General features: G+C 38.4%; 1 protein-coding gene across 2 annotated transcripts in view; it reads right to left on the reverse strand.

Annotated features, from left to right (window-relative positions):
• The window catches only part of NOX4 (NADPH oxidase 4), a 171809-nt gene that overhangs the window by 116490 nt on the left and 39238 nt on the right, over window positions 1-16081 (reverse strand). For both annotated transcript variants that reach the window (XM_043876528.1, XM_043876535.1), the window contains 3 exons: window positions 13103-13200; window positions 7889-7916; window positions 612-684 (listed from right to left, as the gene is read on the reverse strand). In XM_043876528.1, coding sequence (XP_043732463.1) covers window positions 612-684; window positions 7889-7916; window positions 13103-13200 — 199 coding nt within the window. The remainder of the gene's footprint in view (window positions 1-611; window positions 685-7888; window positions 7917-13102; window positions 13201-16081) is intronic.

Consider the following 16081-nt stretch of genomic DNA (forward strand, 5'->3'; position numbering starts at 1 on the left):
TGATAAATATAACTTAAAGTTTCCTCCAAATCTTCAGTGGTGCAATTTTTCACAGTTAACTTTGTCACTGAGCTAGAATTTCATTCACTTAAGCCTTCCTTTCCTCACAAGCTTGTAATGGCACCTTTATGACTTAGCAGGTTCTCACATATGGCAAAGTCCTCTTCAGGGCTTTCTACCAACTATCACTTAGTTCAAGGCCTTGGTCATTTTTGCAAGTAAGTCCTATTCTGTTTTTATTAATTAAAGTATAGTTTTCTTATATTAGTTTCAGGTGTACATCATAGTAATGCCCTATTCTAAGTTATTGAGGCATATTTTTTTAATGTTTAGTAAACCACATCTTCCTTTTATTCCACTTGGGAATATTTACTTGAAACATCCCCATACTCAAATCCTTCTCACTCAGAAATTTGAAAGATTTTTCCAAAACAGGAAATTATATGTAGAAATGTCTCTATTTCCCTCTTAGTCACACAGGAACCAGAATACTGCATCAACTAAGCATTTGGGTTAATCAAGACATTTTCTACATATGAAAATGAAGATAATCTGAAGGAAATCTAAATAGTCTGACCAAGAAACATCAAAATAATGGCTCTGACACTCACCGTATCGCATATGTTGAAGCTGTAATCATCAAGAACAGCACCAGTACCATGCAGACTCCTGTCAGGCCAGGAACTATAAAAATATACATAAGTACATTTTAACTTAAGTCATACTGAGAAAAAAGGTACAAAAAATTATTACCTTAAAATTCAAAGTACTAGGCTGCTCTGTGGGAAGCCTAATTGAAATCATCTATCTCCTAGCATGTTCTCCGTCAAAAAAAGCTTTTTTTTTTTTTTTTAAATTAGCATTAGTTTCAAGGTACTTAAGACAGAGTAGAATCTTTTCCACCTTTAACAGAAAAGTCCCTTTTGGTATTTTCAAATATTCCAATCAGAATGGTGACTACATTCATACTTTTACAGGAACACACTATAGCAAACATCAATAACTAATGCAACAGAACACAGTTGACATTCAACATCCTAACTGTTTTGGTTTTCTCCATCAGAGTCAATGTCAAATAATTTCTTTTGGACTTCACTATCTCGAAAAAATTTCCAGAAAAAATAAGCAAAACCTGAAACTTTCTAAAAACCACAACTTCAAGTGTAAAACAAAACATGATGGATATGAAGAAAAAAGTTACAGTGCTGATTTTTTAAGAATACTCTCAGACATAATCCCCCTTAGAATGGAAAACATTTTAAAATCAGTGTTTCTGATATTACATAACACTTGTTCTTAAAAAGAAAGTGTGCAAATATGTCATTTTACAAAATTAATACTGGTTTAATAGATTGCTACAAACCTAGTGTTAGCTCATAGAGGACATCCAAAATGAATAGGTGATATGCTATATCAAAAAGTGAAAAATCACAGTAGTCTCATTTCTTATTATCTTATTACTATCAAATAAAATATTGTCTATAATTTACCTTTATTTACTCTTACAATCATATGAGCAACAATAAGTACTAAATGACCTAGTTAAGAAAGTCCATCTCAAATCTTTCTAGAAAAGGAATGAAAACAACTCTGTCTCCAAAAGTACAGACACCTCCCCACTCTTCTTCTTGACAAGGAAGCAACTACGAGACAGAGGCCCATCAGGGGACGAGAGCCATCAGCAGAAGCAAACAAGCTGGGGGCGATACCAGGGCAATGCTGATATGCATCATTAGGATCACAGAGGGTGTAGGATGGTTGGAAAAAAATACTGGAAATTCCAATACGGTAGAGACAAGTTTCCACTTGTAAAGGGCCACGTGAGAAATAAGGAGTCGGTCTATGGAACTTAATACTTGAGTATGCCCTCCTTTTCACTCTTCCCAGGACATAGATTTGGAAGCCTAACAAAACTTGCCTTTCCCTGATGCCCCAATCCAAATCATCTCCTCTTTAACTTTTTCATAGGGCACTCCCTTTCCTACTGTCTCTCCCATTGCTTTACCTCCTAGGGGTAACAGAAGAGCAAGATAAGTACACTAGTTCACACGAAAGGATTAATAGCATTATTTAAAAAGAACAGCAGGCCTACAAAATGACCAAGCCTTTCCTCTTCCAAACACTTATCCCCCCAAAACACAAACATCCACCCCAAACTTGTCCAAAAATATTCATTAACCACTTTAATACTCAAGGCCTATAAACAATTCAAATCTCCATAAACAGATGGATGGATAAATCATGATTTATTGTGCCTGAAAAATTAATCAGCAGTTTAAAAAAATGACATATACCTACACATATGAACCCAGATGAACCACAAAATTATTAGTATGAGCGAAAAAATCAGACACCCCCCCAAAAAACCCTGAAAGAATATAAGCTCTATGATTTCTTTTATACAACATTCTAGAAAATTCAAAGCATTCTTTAGTGGTAGAAAGCAGATTCATAACTAGGAGGGGTAGACAGCAGGATGCATTACAAAAGAGCACAAAACATTTTTAGAATGATGGACTTATTTGTTATCTTGATTTTGATCATGGTTTCTTACGTATATACATATGTCAAAAGTGATCAAATAACATAGTTTACATATGTATAACTTAGAGTACTTCAGTTATAACTCTAATTTAAAGAAGAAAAAAGAGAGAAGGTCCATCTCTCTGGCTCCAAGTAATTTAAAAAATCCATATCTGCCCAAATGAATAAATAAATGATAGAATCCCAGATGGCTCTATAATGTGAAATTTGTGGTTGGAGAGGCCTTTCAAGTAATTTCATTGAGGCTTCATGAATGTCTACTGTGTCTACATACAAGGTTTCCTGTATATAGTCCTGAACGTGCCTAAATTAGTTTTAGAATGTCTGCAAATCACTTCATCAGGACACCTGAAAAAAATGGAGCATGTTTAGAATAGAGGTATAAGTTCCAAAGGGTATTATTTGAACATCAATTCTTTTAGGTATTAATTTCCAGTCATCAAAAATGCTATAACTATTCCTTGAAGAATCACAGGGCACATTAATGTAAATTTTCTGAGAGGTACTAAAGTCAAGAAACCAGCTTAAATTTGAACAAATACTTCCCCAAACACTGAACTCGAGCATTCCTTTTAGAGCAGACCATGGAAAACATATTAGAAGGACTTAGGGTGAAATAGTTGACCTCAGCCATTTGAAATCAAGATGAAATAGAAGCCTCAAATAACCTAGGGCATATGTGTATATCCTGGAATTATAGCCCTGTTACTGTCCCTTAAGCCAAATCCCAATCTCACTGAATCGCATCTGTAAACTAAGGAGAATCAATTCAATGCTTTTTAATATTCTTTCAGATTTATAAAGTTATCTTTCTTTTCAAAAGAATTCATTTTTCCTTTCTCTCTCCCAGAAGTACAAAAATGTCAGGGTTTGCAATTTATAAAGTAATTGACTTCATAGCAATGAAGAAGAAAAACTGACTTACAATTAGCAACGAGAAGAAAAAAAATTACAATCAAAGTGGTCAAAAAAAATGGTGGGATGGGTAACTTAAAAACCAAAGAGGAGAGAGCAGGGGAGATAAATTAGGATTTAGGGATTAATATATGTACATTACTATATATAAAATAAGTAAACAGCAAAGACATACTGCATAGCAGAAGGAACTATACTCAATATCTTGTAATAACCTATAATGGAAAAGAATCTGAAAAAATATATATATACATATACACAAACACACATATATACATATACACACACATATATATGCATGTATAACTGAATCACTTTCCTATACACTTGAAATTAACACAACATTGAAAATTAACTATACTTCAGTCTAAAAAAAGCTAAGATTTTCTGTCACTGGAATTAAACAGAGACTGGCCTACAAATTATCTAGAATGTTGCAGAGAATATTTATGTAACAAGTAGAAGGTGTAAAAACAAATGACTTTTCTACAAATGACCCAATTTCATTCATTTTTAAGGCTGAGTAATATTCCATTGTATATATTATATACTACATCTTCTTTATCCATTCATCTGTAACATTTAGGTTACTTCCATGTGCTGGCTAATATAAATAGTGCTGCAATGAACACTGGGCTACATATGTCTTTTTTTAATATTTATTTATTTTTAATCGACTGTTTGGTTTACAAAATTGGTTTGATTTCTGTCATACATCAACATGAATTACCCACATGTGTACATTCTTCCTGGAGAAGGCAATGGCACCCCACTCCAGTACTCTTGCCTGGAAAATCCCATGGATGGAGGAGCCTGGTAGGCTGCAGTCCATCGGGTTGCTTCGTGTTGGACACGACTGGGCGACTTCACTTTCACTTTTCCCTTTCACACGTTGGAGAAGGGAATGGCAACCCACTCCAGTGTTCTTGCGTTGAGAATCCCAGGGACGGGGGAGCCTGGTGGGCTGCCGTCTATGGGGTCGCACAGGGTCGGACACGACTAAAGTGACTTAGCAGCAGCAGCAGCAGTACATTCTTCCTCTCATGTGTCTTTTTGAATTATGGTTTACTCAGGGTCTATACCTATTAATGGGCTTCCCTCATAGCTCAGTTGGCAAAGAATCTGCCTGCAATGCACGAGACCCGGGTTCGATTCCTGGATGGGGAAGATCCCCTGGCGAAGGAACTGGCAACCCACTCCAGTATTCTTGCCTAGAGAATCCCCATGGACAGAGGAGCCTGGCAGGCTACAGTCCACGGGGTCACAAGAGTTGGACACGACTTAGCAACTAAGCCACCACCACCACCACCACGCCCAGTAGTGGGGTTGCTGGGTCATATGACAGTTCTAGTTTTAGTTTTTAAGGAACCTCCACACTGTTCTCCATCAAAGTGTTAGTCGCTCAGTTGTTTCTGACTCTTTGAGACCCCATGGACTGCAGCCCACCAGGCTCCTCTGGCCATGGAATTCTCCAGGCAAGAATACCGGAGTCGGTAGCCAAGCCCTCCTCCAGGGGATTCTCCTGACCCAGGGATTGAACCCAGGTCTCCCTCACTGCAGGCAGATTCTTCACCATCTGAGCCACCATAGTGGCTGATTTACATTCCCACCAGCAGTGCAAGAGGGTTCCCTTTTCTCCACACCCTTTCCAGAAACTAACACAACATTATAAAGCAATTATGCTCCCTTTAAAAAAGGCCAAGAAAATGACTTTTATCCATTCAGGGACTACTTTCTGGGCATCTGTATTGCACAGTCAAGTGCTAGAGTGAAAATGAATTGTGCTCTAAAAGAAATCTCAGTCCAGTGAAGGAGACACGATAAGCAGGCAGTTCCAACATAGGGTATTAAGTGCTGAAAGAGAGCCAGACATTGAGTATTTTCAAAGTACATCAAAGGGCATCCTAACCTAGCCTTGGATAATAGCTCAGCCAAGTCCCAATAAATTAGCCTCTATTACCACACATATCCCAAGAGTCAGGAAGCACAGATTAGAAAGTATTGGGCTAGTCTAAGTTCATTGGGCAAAGTCACTTAGCAAAATGAAGTACACTGTAAACTCTCAGTCTTCAAGTTATAAAGCAAAATCTATACTTGTTTTCTTAGGGGAAAAATGCTTATTACGTTTACTCTTATTGTTTTTGATCTATGCATATTAGGTTAATTAGTAGCCCGTAAAATGAATGACTGCACTACATTGCCATTTATAGATGAACTGAAAGATCATTTTCATCCCTACCCAGATGTAGTCAGAAATATACCATCTTGTATTCATCATCCTGTTTTTACCAAGATAATTGGAGACATAACTGTGCTTGTTTATGAGGGTTTTTCTAATTGAAATTGGATATTGAGCATTTTATTCTCATCATACAAGTACTACCAAATTTGGAGATATGTAGCATGCATTTTTAAATGTTTGAATAATTCAATCTGTTAAATTTATTCTATAGGTTCTTAATTGGAATGTTTCTAACATTTATTTAGTGAGTCAAAATACCATAGAGGAGCTTTAGCATATTTAGGGGGATTGGGTCTGTGTTCCTGGGAAATAGATGGCACCTGATGAAAGGTATAGTATTTCTTTCATGAAATTTTATGGAACTGGGCCACCAAAGTGATACCGACATGCTGATCTGGGGCAGTTCAAGTTGCTTGTATTGAGAGAAACTCCACAAAATGTTTTCTCTGCATGCTCTGCGGGTGGCCCTGTTCCACTGTGAAGAAACTGATTTCAGGTGGAAAACACCATATATGTAGGTAATAAATTATTCTACAGTATATGGAAGGAAACCAAATATTCATAGTATTTTACCATGTATCTTTAGGGGCCCAGGCCAAGAAGGGACCAGCTCTGCTTAGCGGAATTAGGGAGAAATCTGTGCATAACGGGATATGTCAACTGACACTGAAAGGATGAGTGAGAGTTGAACAGGTGAAGAAAAGAGAGTAAGAGAGGAGTTAAAAGGTAGGTAGTGGTGAGAAGTTATGCTCAGGAGTATAATCAGATGCTCAGTAAAGGTAAAACAGGACTGGGAAGGTTAATAAAACACATTGCCAGGTCCCAACTTGGTCTCTCTCTAGGGTGAAACCAGGAATTTGTGTTTTTAAGTATAAAATTACCTCGATTTGGCCCAACACACTCATAGGAACTTCCGAGAAAGAACACAGGATGATGGTATTTCATGCTAGGGGTAGAGATCACCTACTTATAAGCAGCAATTTTACTAAGTTTCTTAATGTAATATCTTTGTCATATAAGAGATTTTTTATATTTTTATAAATTAAACTTTTTAAAGCATTTCTAAGGTTTCATCTATATTCTATGCAGTAAAAGAATATTAAAACAAAGTTCTTATTTATTTCTCTTAAATTGATCCATATGAACCAAAAAATACATTGATTCATACATAAGGTTTTATTTTTCTGCTTTTCCTCCCTTCTGTTCTCATCCAATTCTTAATGCTTTCATAAAAACATGTTTTCAATGAGCAAAGTTGTAAACAAAACTAAATGGTGTTCCTAAGGAGAAAACTGTGAAATATGTACTTTGCAAATGGAAAAAAATCATAATGTATAGGCAGAAAATATATATTATTAATATGTAGATGTGGCATGAAAGGGAAAACACCTGAATTATTATTTTTCTTCATAAGACTGATGAAAAAAGAAACAGTGCATTTGACAGAGCCATGTCTCAGCCCTGTATCCAATTCCAATCCTCAATGAGGTAGTACAGCCAAGACTTTATGACAGACCAGCTCCCATCCACAATCATCATGTCTCTGAAACAGGTGATTTTTAGCACCAAATACAGTCTCCTTTTCATTATTAAAAATGTAAGATTGAGACAGAGAAAAAATAACTAGAACTGTACTAACATCAGGGCCAAATTCTGAGATGTTCAAATGCACTTTAACAAATAGTCTAGACTGAGATTTTATGGACAACATGTTTAAGAAGGGAAAATAAATTAAAAATGAGAGAGGAGACACATTTCAAGAAAAATAACTTATTTTAGCGACTGTTTCTCCTCTTCCTTATAGGTTTTAAGATCAGAAAATGTCCTACTAAATTACTAAATATTAAGAACTACACTGATACTCAGAGTGCTTGCTGTTTTTTCTCCAAAACTTCAAAAACAGAAACTCATTCCCTCTGTATTATCTCCAATAGTACTTGTCATAACAGCAGGCACATGGCAGGCGCTCCTAAGCCCATGGTCTTATGTAATTTCCATTGAAAGAATATATGAAAGGCAAATACATTTGCTTAATTTTACTCTTTATTCCTCTGAACCCTGATGGTTCACCCTGGCCCTTTGGTTTCATTGAAACCTTATACTTGAACAGTTGTTTGGAACATTTCCCATGTTGGATTTTGGCATATATATAACCACAGTATACAAGCCGCAATGATAACAACTTACCAGTTGTGAAGAGCAGTTTTCTAGGATCCTGAAAAAAAAAGAAAAAAAAATGGCTGAAAAATAAAACACTGATGAACATAAAATTCTGCAAGGAGTCTGTAAGCGATAAGAGTCATGTGTTAGGCATGTAGGAAACTGTCCTCCCAATGGAAATAACAGAGATTCAATTAAGTTTCATAATGTTTTTACAATGCTAGAGATTATGGTGGCGGTGGTGTTAGTTGCTCCATCATTTCCTACTCTTTGCGACCCCATGGACTGTAGCCGACCAGGCTCCTCTGTCCATGGAATTCTCCAGGCAAGAATACTGGAGTGGGTTGCTATTCCCTTCTCCAAGGGATCTTCACAACCCAGGGATTGAACTCATGTATCCTAATTTACAGGCAGATTCTTTACTGTCTGAGCCACCAGAGAAGCCCAGAGGAGATTATCATACACACAAAATCCAATTCCAAGGAATTTATCCATTTGAAAAGGGAAGAATATTGGATGAGGAGTCAGAAGGTCCAAGCTTTCATGTTAATGGTCAGTTATAGGATAGCAGTAGTGGCCTGAAGCCCACCCTTTGATCATTCTGGGATTCAATACTTTTAGCTATAATGTGGAAACATTAATATATGCTCTGTCTACAACTGCCAACTACACCTGTGAAGTCGCTCAGTCATGTCTGACTCTTTGCAATCCCATGGACTGTAGCCTACCAGGCTCCTCTGTCCGTGGGATTTTCCAGGCAACTGCACCTAGCAAGTGTCAAAACAGTGAGAATCAAAAAAGTAATAAAATATATGGAGGGGGTTATGTTGTGCAAATTCAATGCAGAGAATACTGAGAACTAAAATGTTTCAAATGCTACTGTGAAAAGTAGTGATAATATTCAAATAAGGAAGACAGCTTCCTTCTAATTAGAAATACATTAATATTGTTACTGGAATATTTCCTTTAAACTACATCCCCATGGTATAATGAACTGAAATCAACTCCCTTCTCTCTTCTGGAAATCTTAGATCAATGCCCAGTAGAATGTGGATTAATTTTTTATCCAAAGGGGCCTAATACTGTATAATTTATGAATTACTTTTCTCATGCCTCCATTGAATCTGTGGCCAGACCAAGCTATATACAAAGTAGGAAGCCATTTAAATAATTTCAGGGACCCTGAATAAGGACCATTTGCCCAAAAATAGCTCCTCATCCAGCTTAGATCCAATGGCTTCTAGTTAGAAACATAGCATTAAAAACAGGACTAAAGGCTAATCTAGAGTATCAAAGTGTCAGTTGCTCAGTTGTGTCTGACTCTTTGCGACCCCATGGACTGTAGCCCGCCAGGCTCCTCTGTCCGTGAAATTTTCCAGGCAAGAATACTGGAGTGTGTAGTCATTCCCTTCTCCAGGGCATCTTCCCGACGCAGGGATCGAATCCAGGTCTCCTGCGTTACAGGCAGATTCTTGACCATCGGAACCACTACTGCTGCTGCTGCTAAGTCACTTCAGTCGTGTCCGACTCTGTGAGACCCCATAGAGGGCAGCCCACCAGGCTCCACCGTCCCTGGGATTCTCCAGGCAAGAACACTGGAGTGGGTTGCCATTTCCCTCTCCGTCTGAACTACTAGGGAGGCCCATAATCCTGAGGAACCTAATACATAAACAACTAGGAAAAACACAAGACAGACTGAACAAAGTGGTAATACCAGAAATATGAATAATTAGCTAGGAAACCTCAGAAGATGACTAAAACTTTGAGGGAATGAAGACGGGGCATAAGAGTAAGAGACTGTTTCACAGATGACAAGATGAGGCCAAATGAGCTATTGCATTAGGAATGTGCCACCCATCACAAACTGGAGAATGAAGGGGTCCCTGGGGGTGTGGAGAAGATAAGAGTGTAAGCACACAGCAAGAACACAAAAGCATCCTTTCCAAAGACAAGGCACAGAAGAATACAACTGTTCATATATGTATTCTCTCTCTGTGAATGTGTGTGTATTTGTTCATCTTAATCTAGTACATGGCCTGATACCTACCAGGCACTCAAAAATATTTATTAAAAGAAAGAAGAAGGGGAGAAAGACATGACTGAAGAAGCAAAGGAAGGGAGGAAAGATGGGGAAAAAAAGGAAAATGTAAATTAAAATGAATTACTATTTTTCATCCATCTTATCAGCAGTATTTTTTAAAAAACAAGTGAGGTGTAAAAATAAGCATTGCAATAAAATTGGTAGAGTGTATCAACTGGTGAAGGTTTTTTGGAAAGTAATTTGTCCAACAAAACTAAAAATGTGTGTACCTTTGAAACCAAAATTACTTCTATAAATCTGCCTAGCAGAACTGTACCAAAAAAAAAAAATTTATTAGCATGCAGTTTATGACAAAAACCTGGAATCAGCTCAACATTCATGAATAAGAAAATGACTAAAAATAAATTATGGTATATTTGTATGAAGAAGATGAGGTATATGTATACTTTCTGATACAGTAAGTCACAATAGATATATTTACAAATTGCTATTGCTAAAGAATATATATCATAAAATACCACTCAAAAGAAGAAAACAAAATCATTACCTGTGGCTGTTTTTGGAGGAGAAGCTTTCACTTTGCACTTACTTGGGAGTTCTAAAATATTTTTACATTAAGCCTCTCTCTCTCTTAAACTGGAATAAATTTAACCCTAAAATCCTAGAAATCCTAAAATGACTAGAATACTGGCATCTTAAGAAAAAGTATATTAAAATAAAATGATTAAATCATTACAGTTATTGAAGACATATGAATTATAAAGCAGAAGAGAGAAGCAAAGAAGGAAAAGATTAAAAAAGAATTTTCATTAAGATACAAGTAACCCCATATGACCAGGGCAAGTGATGGGAGATAGGGAGAGGTAGGGGGATCTCTCTGGGATGAAATCATCACATGCGGAGCTTCCACTGGCATGCTAAGGAGCTGGACTTCTCCATGGTTCTTCATGCCGTATAGACTCCTGCAAGGCAGGAGACCTGTGTTCAGCCCCTGAGTTGGGAAGACCCCCTGAATGAGGGCGTGGCAATCCACTCCACTATACTTGCCTGGAGACTCCCCAAGGACAGAGGAGCTTGGTGGTCTACAGTCTATGGAGTCGCAAAGAGTTGGACATGACTGAGTGACTAAGCACAGCACATAACTCTACAATCACCTGGTGAACTTTTTAAAAACATTAGTTCAGTCGCTCAGTCATGTCTGACTCTTTGCGACCCCATGGTCTGCAGCATGCCAGGCCTTCCTGTTCATCACCAACTCCCAGAGCTTGCTCAAACTCATGTCCATCAAGTCGGTGATGCCATCCAACCATCTCATCCTCTGTCGTCCCCTTCTCCTCCCTCCTTCAATCGTTCCCAGCATCAGGGTCTTTTCAAATGAGTCAGCTCTTCGCATCAGGTGGCCAAGTTAATGGAGCTTCAGCTTCAGCATCAGTCCTTCCAATGAATATTCAGGACTGATTTCCTTTAGGATGGACTGGTTGGATCTCCTTGCAGTCCAAGGAACTCTCAAGAGTCTTCTCTAACACCACAGTACAAAAGCATCAGTTCGTCAGCGCTCAACTTTCTTTATGGTCCAACTCTCACATCCATACAAGACTACTGGAAAAACCATAGCTTTGACTATATAGACCTTTGTCGGTAAAGTGATGTCATTTACTTTCGAATATGCTGTCTAGATTTGTCATAACTTTTCTTCCAAGGAGCAAGCATCTTTTAATTTCATGGCTGCAGTCACCATCTGCAGTGATTTTGGAGCTCAAGAAAATAAAGTCTGTCACTGTTTCCATTGCTTCCCCATCTATTTGCCATGAAGTGATGGGGCCAGATACCATGATCTTCATTTTTTGAATGCTGAGGAGTTTTTTCACACTCCTCTTTCACTTTCATCCAGATGCTCTTTAGTTCCTCTTCGCTTTCTGCCACAAAGGTGGTGTCATCTGTGTATCTGAGGTTATTGATATTTCTCCCAGCAATCTTGATTCCAGCTTGTGCTTCGGTCAGTCTGGCATTTCGCATGAGGTACTCTGCATATAAGTTAAATAAGCAAGGTGACAATATACAGCCTTGATGTACTCCTTTCCCAACTTGGAACCAGTCTGTTGTTCCATGCCCGCTTCTAACTATTCCTTCTTGATCTGCTACAGATTTCTCAGGAGTGAAACTGACTTGCATACAGATTGCTCAGCAATGAAAAATATTAGGGGCTGCCTCTAACCCAGGTCAACAACATCACACTGGTATATTAAAAGATACTAGTATAGTTAAGGGATTTATCTAGCGCTACTTGTTATTTTGGTTTAATGATTTATGTCCATGTTTATTTGTCATTACTTTGGCCTTTGATTTGTCTTAGGAGGGAGGTCAAGCACATGCTCAGTGGTACAAATCTAGAGAACTGTGGTGATATGTAAGGGGAAGATGGAGTGAGGAGAACAATCTATTAAGTCACTACCAAACTGAGCAGAACAGGGCGGGGCTCTGATCACATGGGACCCTGGACATTTTGGTGTTGATGCAGTCTTGGCTATGGGAACCAAAGGCAGCCCGAGGTCACCGTGAGAGTATCAAGCAACAGAGACCTAACTAGGGCTGTGCACGTTCTGTTTCTTGGTCCACCTCGGCTCCCTGCACATATAATTTCACTTTATGAGCAGCTTCACATGGAGAAGAGCAACCCTAAGTTAGATACTGCCCCCTATAGAATTCAGCCCAAGGTCACCTATTATAAGGATTACAAAACAAAATAAAGCAAAGCATTAAAATTCACTAATATTTTTAAGTCAAATCAACTAATGGTCTAGGATCATCAGTCAACTTTCTATTCTGCCCTTTTCCTCCTCAAGCAGAGTATGAGTTCCTGAAGGATTTTTATCGTGTGTTAGCACTGCCAATAGCCTCCACTGAGTGATGGGAATTAGACAAAACTGTTGGGAAGCAGAAGGCTGCCCGAGTGGCAACCATGTGAATACCGCAGAACGCAATAAGTAGACACTCTCCGAACTTTCAGGTTCAGCAGGAGAGACTGTGAAATAGTAATTACATATATTTTCTGTTGAAAAGGAATAAAACTCAACTTGACAAGTGCATTTTAAAAGCACTCAAAAGGAGCAGCAAGGTACAAATTTTCTGCGAAAATCACAGACCCTCATTAGTCATCTCACGACAAGTGAAAGGAAAATGAGAAGACAGAGGCCACCCACCTCCTCTCGGTATCTTGCTGCGTTCAGTTCGACAAAATCCTCACGGTAGTTCACTGAGAAGTTGAGGGCATTAACCAGGTGGGCGGCCACGTGCACACCTACAGAATCACACCAGTCAGTGGGGTTTTCAGACACACTCAATAAAGGGGAGTTGGTTCCTCTCCTTACACAAACACAGGGTCACACTTTGACAACCATGTAAGCAATAAAATGTTCAGTTAAAAGGGAAGTCTTAAAAGCACAAAGAATCTTACTTATACACAGTTTTAGCATGAGAAATAATGTAAAGAAACAGAATTTTCAAAAGCCAAAGTAAAATAACCCTAATAAGTCAAGAGTTAGAAATACACCAACACACACTGATACACATACGCACACATATGTGTATAATAATACAGGAATTTATTTATTCACTTAAGCATCTCCTGAATACAGTAACCACCCCCCCTCCCTTACTCATTGTTTCACTATCTGCAGCTTTAGTTACCTGTGGTCTGAAAACATTCAGTGGAAAATTCCAGAAATAAACAGTTTATAAGTTTTAAATTGCATGCTGTCCTGAGTGTGATGAAATCTCTGGCTGTCCCGCTCCATACCACTTGGGACACGAGTCATCCCTTAGTCCAGCACAGCCCACCCATTGGCCACTGAGTAACGGGCTTGGTTATCAGATCCACAGTCTGAGATACTGCAGTATTTGTGATCAAGTCGCCCTTGTTTTATTTAATAATGGCCCCAAACGACAAGAGCAGTGATGCCAGCAATTCAGATATGCCATAGGAAGCTGTAAAGGTGAAAAGGTGAATGTTTCTTTAAGCGAAAAGGTGAACGTTTCTGACTTAATGAGGAAAAGAAGTTCCCTATGTAGACGGTGCTGAGATCCACAGCAAGAGAGAATCGTCTATCCCGGAAACGGGAGAGGAAAAAGGATTTTGTGCTCACTCTGCCATTACACCTCAAACTGCAGAAGTGACCAACCGCAGCGCAAGTTCAGTTAAGATGGAAGAGGCGTTTAACTGGTACAACAAGGTACCTTGAGAGAGAAGAGGATCACATTCATTTAGTTTTTATTATAGCATATTGTTACAATTGTAACATTAGTAATTATTGCTAATCTTTAACTGTGCCTAATTTATAAACTAAACTTTATTGCAGGTGTGTTTGTATAGGAACAAACAGTATATACAGGATATATAATCATTGATTTCAAGCATTCACTGGAAGTCTTGGAAAGTATTCCCCATGGATAAGGGGGAACTGCTGTATTATATATTTCCCAATCTTTCGCCTCTCCTATAGCACCAAACCTGTTATATATTTTGTATACTTCACTGACACTCAACCTAACATAAAAGCCCATGAAAAGGCTTTTAACCAGTCAACATTTTTCATAGTCCACAGATTCAAGACATGGTGTTTAAATCCAATAGCAAAAGTGTTGGTAACAACTTCATGGGACAAAAACTCAGGAAGATAATAATCACCATTTAATAACCTGCCTACAATGGTGTGCTAATGAGTAGTCAACTGACTCAGAGCTTACACCAAAGAGTTAGGACATTACTAGAGAGTGAAGAGAAATTCCTTTCGGCATGGTCAGAAAAAAAAAATTATTATGAGGTTAGAGAAGAAAGAAGCAAATGACTTTTTGCACAACACTATAATAGCCTCCTCCCTTCTCAAGCTTTCCTTGTAAATGAAATAAGGTTAAAATTAACGGCACATTACAATGTACTGGAAAGAGCAACATTTAATTAGTTAGAAAACCTCTTTTCTTGCCCACATCACTTGCCTGCTAATGCCTCAGTTTACTCTTCTGTAAAATGGTGATGACAGAAATAAGAGACTTAATAAGATAAATGAACCAAAATTGCTTAGGAAAACATCACAATTTATACTTTAAGGACTGTTGTGATTCAAAAAAAGACATAGCCTGGAAAGTGAAAATTCTACAACCAATCCAACCTAGCATATGAGATGTGTGTAGATGGGCCAAGAGTTCTGAATTACTCCCAAAGACAGTTGAAAGTAAGAGAGAAGGGATAGAATGCTAAATAATCTAGGGGGTTATTTAAAGGATTCATAAGCTTCTGTCAGTGCCCAGATTAAAGGAAGGAAAAGGGTCCTACAAATAAATAGACAGGAAACTGAAAGTGAGTTAACTAACATGCAAAGACAGGGTTCCAAAGAAATAAAGGCTGTCTAGGTGATACTCAACTATGGCACAGATATGAAACATTATTGAAACAAAACTATGTCCTACAGCTTCAGCATTTCTAAAATCTATAGGAAAAAAAAATCCCTCTATTATACACAAAAGGCTTACATGTTCACTACATATTTTATGTCTCAAAAGTTCAAAGGCATCCTAAGAGGAAATACCATTCTTTTTAATTCTCCCGAAAAAAGTGCCCTAGGTAAGAGCTGTATGAGAGATATCCTTAAGAGATAACATTCACCTTCCTTAAGAGGTTTTCTGTGTGTGTGCCCAGTCATTCAGTCGTATCTGACTCTCTGTCACCCCATAGACTGTAGCCCACCAGGCTCCTCAGTCAATGGGATTCTCCAGGCAAGAATACTGGAGTAGGTTGCCATTTCCTCCTCCAGGGGATCTTCCCAACCCAGGGGTCGAATCTGTGTCTCCTGCATTGGCAGGCATATTTTATCACTGAGCCAGCTGGGAAGACCCTAAAAAGTTTTTGAGATTGAAAGAATTTGCAGCTTTTGATTTTAGGCAGCAGAGAGAAAGTGATGGGCTTTGTGTGGATTTTCTCATTTAATCCTGTTTTACAGATAATACATCCCTATTTTACAGATAAGAAAACTAGGGTAAGCTAAGGGGCTTTGCTGGTGGTCCAGTGGTTAAGAATCCACCTGCCAATGCAGGGGACATAGGTTCAATCCCTAGTCCTGGAAGATCCCACATGTGCCACAGCTACTGAGGTGTGCTACAAACAGAGAAAGCCCCCAGCAGTGAAG

Source organism: Cervus elaphus, chromosome 2 (assembly GCF_910594005.1).
Source record: "Cervus elaphus chromosome 2, mCerEla1.1, whole genome shotgun sequence".
Taxonomy (NCBI): domain Eukaryota; kingdom Metazoa; phylum Chordata; class Mammalia; order Artiodactyla; family Cervidae; genus Cervus; species Cervus elaphus.